Here is an 11389-nt window from a genome sequence, read left to right on the forward strand (position 1 = left end):
GAATCACCAAGGCACAGAGGGCTACAGATCAAGTGCTGGTAAATGGGATTAGTGTAGATGGGGATTTAATGGCCAGCATGGCCTTGGTGGGCCAAGGGGCCTGTTTCGGTGCTGTGTGACTTTATGACTCAATTTAATTTAATAATCTTATAAGATGCAATGGGCAGTTGAGATTGGTTGCTCATGAACTATTTTACTTTTTCTACTTTCAGTGGTTAAGAAAGCAAGCAGAAGCTAGGCGAGCTAATAATGCACATGTCCCTGACCTTAAAGATTTAAAAGAAGAAGAAAAAAATCCAGACTGGCTGAAAGATAAAGGGAAGTAAGTCATGAAAACATTTTAAATCACAACTTCACTCCAGTAATACCTAACCTGGTTTATCAAAGTGAATAAAATAGACCATGGATGTCCCGGATATAATCCCAGCCTCTGTTGCTTTAGTGAACTGCTCTTTCCCAGGGTGACCTACAGGGAATCAAAAGGAGTTTTTGTCATTTTAGGTGACAGAGGGGAAAATTAGCCAGCATTTCTTTTAATCACTATACAGCAAATCTTGTCCAAGCTGCATGCATGGGGGTCATATGAAGACATGAATGGATTTGGCAGTAATGGTCCTGCATGGACAATGTCAATGTAATAACCCTGTCAAGGCAAACACTTGCATAAGGGCCACTTTGTGATGTAGTTGGATGATGGGATGTTGATATCAGTGGAACTGAAGTGTACAATCCTGCAGCACAGGAATGGGTAATTTGGCTGCATTGATAGAGATCCTTGGCCTTGTTTTACTCTGCGATCTATTCCCCACTCCCTTTACTAATACTCTGCCAACCTAGTGACTGGGTCTGAGCGATCTGTGCTCCTGCAGATTATCCACTGTTGATAATCTTGGAGTCTATTTGGAGCTCAAAAGAAGTCAATTGCAACTCTCAGCAGCTTCATGCAACAACTGCAGTATCATATTTAAATAACATAAGCTGGTTGCATTAAGGCAACCTGTATTTACTGGGATGTTGTCGGGAATGGAAAAATTGTAGCTTTGAGGAAGGGTTGGATGGTCTGGGGCTGCTTTGAATGTGGGATCTGAGACACAGGCAAAAGTGGCCTGCACCTACTGGTGGTTGGGGAGTAGCCTCACCCCAGGAGAAAGTGGGCAACAAAAGAGTGGCAATGGGAAGAGTGGCAGAGAGAGGGAGGGAGAGGTGGAAGGAGGGTGTGGGTGTAAGGGGAGTAGAGACTGAAGAAGAGAGTGTTTAAGCAGAGAGAGACTGAGGAAGGACAGGGTTTCAGAAAGTGGGGAGACGGGGTTGGCCTTTGGAAGACAGTCTGTGCAGAAGTGTGTATAGAACATAGAACACTACAGCACAGTTCAGGCCCTTCGGCCCACAATATTGTGCTGACACTTTATCCTGCTCTAAAATCTATCTAAACCTTCCCTTGCAAATGTTAACCCTTCCCTCGCATTTCTCTGTTATTTATGTGGTTACCTAATATGTTTGTATTTGAGTGTGTGGGTAATAGATAATGCCTGCTTGTGGGCAAAATGTGACCAGGCATGTTATTAGTCTGTCCAGCAAAGCCTGGTCTCCAATCATCTTGGCCCCCTTGCCTTTGGACCAGTACCCTGCTCAGTCATGACCCTGTGGTAGCTGGTGTGCAGTGGCCTCCCCATGTCAAAAGAATTCATCCCCAGGCACTTCTGTAGAAGTCATCCTTGGTACTGGGAACTGCATGAATAAGTCTCTTCCATCAATTGCATTACTTCTAATTTAAGTTTATAGGTTTCATTTCTGCAACAGTTTGTCACATTCTATACAAATCAATTTTAGTTACCAGTTGTTTCAACTGTGCAGAATTTCATCAAAGTAGTAGCCTAGGTTTGTGCTCAAGACTCAGGATATGCTGGACCCATAACCTTCCTACAAAGGCAACAGTGCCACCAGTGTAGTACGAATAAATCCTGCACAAGTCAAAATAGATACCACTCTTCAGTTTTTTCACTGTCGTTTTCTTGGTCTGCTTCATTGAAATCTATCATGATTAAGTTCTATTCTTTTTACAGCAGCGATCTGCAAAAAAAATCTTCTTTTGAATATGTCACTGCCCATATGGCCAGAGCCTAATTTCCACTCAAAATTTGTGCGCTCCAGTGGTCTTGTCCACACGTGTCATATCAGGTGAAGAAAGATCAACTCTGTAGTCCTCTAAAGTCAAGTAGCCAATCAACTGGGTTTTCACAAAGTAATGCCACTTCAATGGGTACCTGGCTTCCCAGTCACAGAATGTTTATGATCTGATGGGTCAGTGTTCCAGGGTATAGGTATTTCAGACATGACGGAGAGGGATGTGAAAGAAGTGGGGAAGTTGTATTACTGATTAGGGAGAATGCCATGGGTGCACTAAGAGACTACATTCTGGAGGACTCATCCAGCAAGGCTCTGTGGATAGAACTCATGAATAAGAAAGGTGCAATCACTATGCTGGGGTTATACTATAGGCCTCCCAATAGCCAGCAAGAGCTAGAGGAATACATGTGCAGGCAGATCATTGGAAAGATGTAAAAACAATAGGGTTATTCTAGTGGGTGAGTTTTAACTTGCCCAGTATTGACTGGTACTCCCTTAGTGCCAAGGGCTTCTATAGGGCAGAATTTGTTAGATGCGTCCAGGAGGGTCTCTTGAAAGTATGTAGATAGCATGGGATTGGGCTGTATTAGACACTTTACTGAGGAACGAGGCTGGCCTGGGGATCAAAGCTTCAGTGGGGGAGCATTTTGGGAACAGTGATCATAATTCTGTACATTTTAATATACTTATGGATAAGGATAAGACTGGTCCTTGGGTGAAAGTGCTAAATTGGGGAAAGGCCAATTACAACCATATTAGGCAGGAACTGAAGAAAATAGATTGGGAGAGGCTGTTTGAAGGTAAATCCACATCTGACATGTGGGAAACTTTTAAAGACCAGTTGATTAGAGTTCAGGACCAGCATGTTCCTGTGTGAATGAAAGATAAAGATGACTGGGTTCAGGAATGACAGATGTTATAAATTTAGTCCAAAAGAAAAAGGCAAAAGATGTCAGGTTTAGCAAGCTGATATCAGACCAAAACCTTGAGGAATATAAAGAAAGCAGGAAAGAACTTATCAAGAAATTAGAAGGGCTAAAGGGGGCTGTGAAATATCCTTGGCCAGAAGGGTTAAGGAGAATCCCAAGGCATTTTAAACAAGTATTAGAAGCAGGAGGGTAGCTAAGGAAAGGGTAGGTCCATTCAAGGTCAGGGGAAGAAATTTATGTGTAGAGCCAGAGGAAGTGGGTGAGGTCCTAAAAGAGTACTTTGCATCAGTATTCACAAAGGAGCAGGACATGGATGATGGTGAGATCAGGGAGAGTGATGTTGATATTCTAGGGCATGTTGACATTAAGAAGGAGGAGGTGTTGGGTATGTTGAAAAACATTAAGGTGGAGGTCACCAGGGGCTGATGGGATCTAACCCAGATACTGAGAGAGGAGATTGCTGGGGCCTTGACGGGGATCTTTGTATCCTCTTTAGCCACAGGAGAAGTGCCAGAAGACCTGGAGCCAATGTTGTTCCTTTGTTTAAGAAAGGCACGAGGGACAAACTTGGAAATTATAGGCTGGAGAGCCTTAAGTCAATGGTAGGGAAATTATTGGAGAAGATTCTTAGGGACAGGATGTAGTCACATTTGGAAAAGCATGGACTTATTAAGGATAGTCAACATGGTTTTGTGACTGGGAAGTCCTGTCTCACAAATTTCATTGAGTTCTTTGACGAAGTGACAAAGATGGTCAATGAGGGTAGGGCAATAGATGTTGTCTACATGGACTTTAGTAAAGCATTCAATAAGGTCAGTCATGGCAAATGGGTCCAGAAGATTAAGTCACCTGGGAACCATGGCGAGTTGGTAAATTGGATCCAAGGTTAGCTTGGTATTATGAAACAGACAGTAATGGTGGAGGGACGCTTTTCTGACGGGACGTTTGTGTAGGTGGTCTGATTAGTAAGTTTGCAGGTGACACAAAAATTGGTGGGGTTGTAGATAACAAGGAAGGTGTCAAAGGATACAGCAAGTGTGAGGTGATGAATTTTGGGAGGTCAAATGCAAGAGGAAAGTAATCAGTAAATGGCAGAACCCTTGGCAGCATTCACGTACAGAGGGATCTTGGGGTATAAGTCAATAGCTCCCTAAAAGAGGCAACACAAGTAGGTAGGGTGGTGAAGAAGACAAATGGCGTACTTGCCTTTATCGGTCATGGCATTGAGTATAAGAGTCAGGAAGTCATGTTGCAGCTGTATAAAAATTGGGTTAGGCCACTTTTGGAGTACTGTGTGCAGTTCTGGTCTATGGCAACATTTAAGAGGCATTTAGACAGACATATGAACAGGCAGGGAATAGAGCGATACAGACCATGTGCAGGCAGATGGGATTAGTTAGATTGGCATTATGGTGGGCACACACATGGTGGGTCGAAGGGCCTCTTCCTGTACTGTACTGTTCTATGTCCTGTGATGGTTTTCAGTTTGAGTGCCAATCCCTTACAAGTATAATGATCTCCCATTATACAGAATGTGTGCAGTCCAAAAGACATTCTGGAGCATGGGGAATGCAGTTTACTCCTAAATAATGATTAACTAGAGTGAGATATCACTTGGTTTATGATTGTTTTCCTTTTGCTGCTCTTTGAAGACCTGATTAACTGTTCTGCAATAAATAATTGATCAGATTATTATGGTTGTTAAAGCATTGTTTTCCTTTTGCAGCAAACTGTTTGCATCAGGAGATTATCTTGCAGCTATTAACGCTTATAATTTGGGAATAAGGTTAAATAACAAGCTTCCAGTTTTGTACCTGAATCGGGCTGCAACCCATCTTAAGCTAAGAAACTTGCACAAAGCCCTTGAAGACTGTTCCAAGGTTAGTTCCTAATCAGTTTCTGAAAAAATAGCAAAGATTAACCATGGTTCAGTTTTAGTTTAAATTTAGAACCTTCCTATATCAACTAGAGTTTTTGATTTTGAGTTGGTCACAAAAACTAAATCACCATCTATTGTTGAACAATATAAGACGGTAAATTTGTTACTGCTGCTATGCTTTACAGATCATTCATTTTCCCTTTTGCTGTTACTGTTTTGTAAATTATATTTCTTTCTGTTACGGAGGATAACCTGTAGATAATGTTCTCATTCCTTTACTGTTCTTAGTCCAGCTTGTAAACAGTGAGGGCATCCTGAACGAAAATGGTCAGGTCCTCTTTCAATCTGCAGATTGAGTTCCAATGACATCAACAGGAAGAGATTTGCTATTTTGACTACAGCCTGAGTGTGGAAAAGCAGTGACAAGTTATTTCCTGGGTATCTGCTCATCGGAGGTCTGGGAAAGTAAATTTAAAAACAATGTTTTTCTTGCTGACCAGAAGTGATTTTCTGGATTCCACAAAACATTCAGAGCCCTCCTAACTACCCCTGTGTGCTGAGGCTGGCAATATCAGCAGCTGCATGTTAATGAGATCTGCCTTTAAAAAAATGATACAATACTCTCTGCTCCTACACACGGTTTGATACACAGATTTCTTTGCCATGCTGTTTTTTTGCAAGTAAAATCAGTTGCTGTGTGTCAATAGTTTTTCAGAAATGTCCTCCAAAAGATGATGGTGATTGGTGCAGTAAATCTTAAATGTAGTGAAATCATAAATGCATTAAATTGACAAGTTTCCACTCTGTTCTCAGAACTTAGAAATATTACAGAATTTTTGTATCTTTAAAAGCCATTTGCTTTCAACAGTTCCTTTGATTTTTGAAAGACACCTGTTTGTTCTTTTCTTTAGGCACTTGATTTATTAACCCCTGCAGTACCAGACAATGCTGACAGCAGACTGAAGGCCCATGTTAGAAGAGGGGCAGCGTTTTGTGAGCTGGAGTTGTATGTGGAGGGTAAGAAGATCTTTAAATATTTAAGTGTACTGAATTTGTGGTAATAGAATCATAAAATCATACAGCATGGAAACAGCCCCTTCAGCCCAACTGGTCCATGCTGACCAAGATTCTTATCTAAGCTAGTCCCATTTGCCCATGTTTGACCCATATCCCGCTAAACCTTTCCTATCCAAGTACCTATCCAAGCATCTTTTAAATGTTGTTAATGTACCTTCCTCAACCGCTTCTTCTGACAGCTCATTCCATATATGGACCACCCCCGTGTGGAAAAAGTTGCCCCTCAGATCCCTATTAAGTTTCTCTGCTCTGACCCTAAATCTATGCCCTCTAGTTCTTGATTCCCCAACCCTGGGAAAAGACTGTGTACATTCACTCTGTCTATGCTCCTCATGATTTTATACACCTCTATAAGATCATCTCTCATTCTCCTATGCTCCAATAAATGAAGTCCTAACCTGCCCAACCTCTCTCCATAACTCAGTCCCTCAAGTCCTGGCAATATCCTCGTAGATCTCCTCTGCATTCTTTCCAACTTAATGGCATCTTTCCTATAGCAGAGTGACAAAAACGGGATACAATATTCCAAATGCGGCCTCACCAACGTCTTGTGCAACACAACATCCCGACTTCTATACTCACTGCCTTGATTTATGAAGGCCAGCATGCTGAACACCTTCTTCACCACCCTGTCTACTTGTGATGCCACTTTCAAGGTACCACATACTAGTATTCCTAGATCCCTCTGCTCTACAACACTCCCCAGGGCCCTATCATTCACTGTGAAAGTTCTACCCTGATTTGACTTTCCAAAGTGCAACTCCCAAATTAAACTCCATTTGCCATTCCTCGGCCCACTTACCCAGCTGATCAAGATCCCTCTGTAAATCCTGATAACCATCTTCACTGTTTACAACACCACTTATTTTACTGTCATCTGAAAAGTTGCTAACCATGCCTTGTACATTCTCGTCCAAATCATTGATGTAGATGACAAATAACAATGGGCCTCTCACTGACCCCTGTGGAACACCACTAGTCACTGTCCTCCAGTCTGAAAAACAACTTTCCACCATCACCCTTTGCTTCTTAACATGAAGCCAATTGTGTATCCAATTAGCCAGCTCTCCCTGGATCCCATGCAATCTAACTTTCCATAGCAGCCTACCATGCGGAACCTTATCAAGGGCCTTACTGGTCCATATAGACTTCGTCTACTGCACTGCCCTCATTGACCTTCTTGGTTACTTCAAAAAAAGTCAATCAAATTTGTGAGACATGATCTCCCACACACAAAGCCATGCTGACTACTCCTAATCAACCCTTGTCTTTCCTTATTCCCTCTGTTAAGTTACCTACCACAGATGTTAGGCTTACTAGTCTATAGTTCCCAGGTTTTTCTTTGCAGCCTTTCTTAAATAAAGGCACAACATTAGCCATCCTCCAGTCTTCTGGCACTTTGCTCATTGCTAAAGATGATGCATGTATCTTAGTCAGGGCTTCCGCAGTTTCTTCTCTAGCTTCCCACCGTGTTCTTGGATGTACCTAATCAGGCCCCGTATAATGTATGTATTTAGAAATATTGGATGCTATAGTATAAATTTAGTTGCATAAGTGTTCCCTTTTCCTGTACTTTTTCCTTTTCCTTTCCTGAAAGTAGTACTGTAACTTGTAACCCAGGGAGACACCAGAGACTGCAGATGCTGGAATCTGGAACAACAAACAATCTGCTGGAGGAACTCAGCGGGTAAAGCACTATCTGCCGGGAGGAAAGAAATTTTGAGTTGAAACATCGTATCAGGACACATGCAATATAGAATATTGATCTGCAGTTGCTTGTTGAACTAGATGTGTAACCCTGATTAATTTTTCCTCTTCCTAGCCGAGGAAGACAGTTGTAGCTCCCCACCATCAACATTAGATTGGTATTGGTATTGGTTTATTATTGTCACTTGTACCGAGGTACAGTGAAAAGCTTGTCTTGCATACCGATCGTACAGATCAATTCATTACACAGTACAGAGTGCATTGATGTAGTACAGGTAAAAACAATAACAGTACAGAGTAAAGTGTCACAGCTACAGAGAAAGTGCAGTGCAATAAAGTGCGAGGTCACAACAAGGTAGATCGTGAGGTCATAGTCCATCTCATTGTATAAAGGAACTATTCAATAGTCTTATCACAGTGGGGTAGAAGCTGTCCTTAAGTCTGGTGGTACGTGCCTTCAGGCTCCTGTATCTTCTACCCGATGGAAGAGGAGAGAAGAGAGAATGTTCCGGGTGGGTGGGCTCTTTGATTATGCTGGCTGCTTCACCAAGACAACGAGAGATAAAGACAGAGTCCAAGGAGGGGAGGCTGGTGTCTGTGATGTGCTGGGCTGTGTCCACAACTCTGCAGTTTCTTGCTGTCCTGGGCAGAGCAGTTGCCGTACCAAGCTGTGATACATCCAGATAGGATGCTTTCTATGGTGCATCTGTAAAAGTTGGTGAGAGTCAAAGGGGACAAACCAAATTTCTTTAGCCTCCTGAGGAAGTAGAGGCGCTGGTGAGCTTTCTTGACCATGGCTTCTACGTGATTTGACCAGGACAGGCTGTTGGTGATGTTCACTAGATTTTGCAACCTAGCTCACACTAGTGATTCAAGCTGGACTTTTCCTGATGGCTCAGTATTATATTTAAGCCGTTATTTATTTATTTTCTATTTTCTGCTTTGGCAGGTCTTCAAGATTATGAAGCAGCTCTTAAGATTGACCCAAGCAACGTGGCAATACAAGCAGATGCAGAGAAGATACGTCGAGTGATTCAAGGAATTCCTCCTGATCCCTAAAATCATTGCGAAGAATGTCAAAGTTTAGCATATTTCTACCTTTCACACTTTTGTTAAAACTTGTAGAGATTTGTAGTCAGAGCAGCATCCAGTCCAGATCCTCAATCCAGTCCAGATCCTTAATCCAAATCAGGCTTCTTTTAATTTTCTCAGAGGAATAAGATAGAAGTTCTGCATTAATTATTGGTGCTATTTTACTTGCCTTTCTTTATGTGAACTACAGTTGAATGCTATTTTGGGTCCATGAAAATCTATTTGGGAGCTGAGTATGAGACTGGGAAGGGGGAAGGAGATGTAATTCTGCTCTTTTCTCAAAATAAGATTGCCGATTGCCATGTTGTAACCAAAATCCAAGATTTTAATATAATCCTACTTTTTCTTACACATTCAGATTCATAGAGTTTCATGCCTTACAGGTCTTAGATGTGGCTGTCTTCAATTGCACAAAGTAGAGAAGGAATTGTTTGTAATGACACAGCATGGAACCTTACTATAAAAACTAGGTCAGCACATTGTAGGACCAAACAAGACCTGAATTCAATCCTGAGCAGTCTGTGAGGAGTTTGCATGTTCTCCCTGTGAATGTGTGGGTTTCCTCCAGGTTTCTTCCACGTCCCAAAAATCTGTGGATTGGTAGGTTAATTGACTGTTGTAAATTGTCCCTGGTGTGTAGATGAGTGGTAGAATCTGGGGGCAGAGGAAGTTGATGCCAATATGTGGAGAGTAAAATAGGTTAGGGTAGGATTAGTATAAATGGTTGCCTGATGGTTGGCATGGATTGGTGGGCCGAAGGGCCTGTTTCTGTGCTATGACTCTAAGAGTCAAAGCCTTAATATTTTGTGCTCAATCACCAGTATCATTTTGGCTGCTCATTTAAGATGTATGCAGTCTAAGATGGATATCACTGCTTTTGGCATTTGCAAATTAACAAAAGATGTTCATAAGGTTTTGGAATATCTTATGATCTGATATTTTACCACCCAAGGCTTTGAGTGAAACCGTAATAAGGCAGTGCTTGTACATTTAGTGAATCTGAATCATTCAACAACAGTGTTAACACATTTTCACACATACATACAGTGGCATGCAAAAGTTTGGGCAGCCCTGGTCAAAATTTCTGTTACTGTGAATAGCTAAGCGAGTAAAAGATGACCTGATTTCCAAACAGCATAAAGTTAAAGATGACACGTTTCTTTAATACTTTAAGCAAGATTACTTTTTATTTCCATCTTTTACCGTTTCAAAATAATAAAAAAGGAAAAGGGCCCAAAGCAAAAGTTTGGGCACCCTGCATGGTCAGTACTTAGTAACACCCCCTTTGGCAAGTATCACAGCTTGTAGACGCTTTCTGTAGCCAGCTAAGAGTATTTCAATTCTTGTTTGGGGGATTTTCACCCATTCTTCCTTGCAAAAGGCTTCTAGTTATGTGGGATTCTTGGGCCGTCTTGTATGCATCGCTCTTTTGAGGTCTATCCACAGATTTTCGATGATGTTTAGGTCGGGGGACTGTGAGGGCCATGGCAAAACCTTCAGCTTGTGCCTCTTGAGGTAGTCCATTGTGGATTTTGAGGTGTGTTTAGGATCGTTATCCTGTTGTAGAAGCCATCCTCTTTTCATCTTCAGCTTTTTTTTTACAGACGGTGTAATGTTTGCTTCCAGAGTTTGCTGGTATTTAATTGAATTCATTCTTCCCTCTACCAGTGAAATGTTCCCCGTGCCACTGGCTGCAACACAAGCCCAAAGCATGATAGATCCATCCCTGTGCTTAACAGTTGGAGAGGTGTTCTTTTCATGAAATCCTGTACCCTTTTTACTAGAAACATACCTTTGCTCATTGCAGCCAAAAAGTTCTATTTTAACTTCATCAGTCCACAGGACTTGTTTCCAAAATGCATCAGGCTTGTTTAGATGTTCCTTTGCAAACTTCTGATGCTGAATTTTGTGGTGAGGATGTAGGAAAGTTTGGAGAAAAAAAGGTGCAGAATTTCATAAAAAGAACACCTCTCCAACTGTTAAGCATGGGGGTGGATCAATTATGCTTTGGGCTTGTGTTGCAGCCAGTGGCACGGGGAACATTTCACTGGTAGAGGGAAGAATGAATTCAATTAAATACCAGCAAATTCTGGAAGCAAACATCACACCGTCTGTAAAAAAAAAGCTGAAGATGAGAAGGGGATGGTTTCTACAACAGGGTAACGATCCTAAACACACCTCAAAATCCACAATGGACTACCTCAAGAGGCACAAGCTGAAGGTTTTGCCATGGCCCTCACAGTCCCCCAACCTAAACATCATTGAAAATCTGTGGATAGACCTCAAAAGAGCAGTGCATGCAAGACGGCCCAAGAATCTCACAGAACTAAAAGCCTTTTGCAAGGAATAATGGGCGAAAATCCCCCAAACAAGAATTGAAAGACTCTTAGCTGGCTACAGAAAGCATTCACAAGCTGTGATACTAAGTACAAAGGGGGTGTTACTAAGTACTGACCATGCAGGGTGCCCAAACTTTTGCTTCGGGCCCTTTTCCTTTTTTGTTATTTTGATACTGTAAAAGATGGAAATAAAAAAGTAATCTTGCTTAAAATATTAAAGAAATGTGTCATTTTTAACT

The 11389-nt window shown here is 41.7% G+C and overlaps 1 protein-coding gene across 1 annotated transcript in view; it reads left to right on the plus strand.

Annotated features, from left to right (window-relative positions):
• dnaaf4 (dynein axonemal assembly factor 4) overlaps positions 1–8946 on the plus strand; it is a 34042-nt gene extending 25096 nt beyond the window's left edge. Inside the window, exons 6-9 of the mRNA XM_052040604.1 lie at positions 213–322; positions 4783–4936; positions 5847–5952; positions 8669–8946. Coding sequence (XP_051896564.1) covers positions 213–322; positions 4783–4936; positions 5847–5952; positions 8669–8778 — 480 coding nt within the window. The 3' untranslated portion in view covers positions 8779–8946. The remainder of the gene's footprint in view (positions 1–212; positions 323–4782; positions 4937–5846; positions 5953–8668) is intronic.
• Positions 8947–11389: the final 2443 nt, after the last annotated feature.

Source organism: Pristis pectinata, chromosome 28 (assembly GCF_009764475.1).
Source record: "Pristis pectinata isolate sPriPec2 chromosome 28, sPriPec2.1.pri, whole genome shotgun sequence".
In the NCBI taxonomy this organism is placed as follows: domain Eukaryota; kingdom Metazoa; phylum Chordata; class Chondrichthyes; order Rhinopristiformes; family Pristidae; genus Pristis; species Pristis pectinata.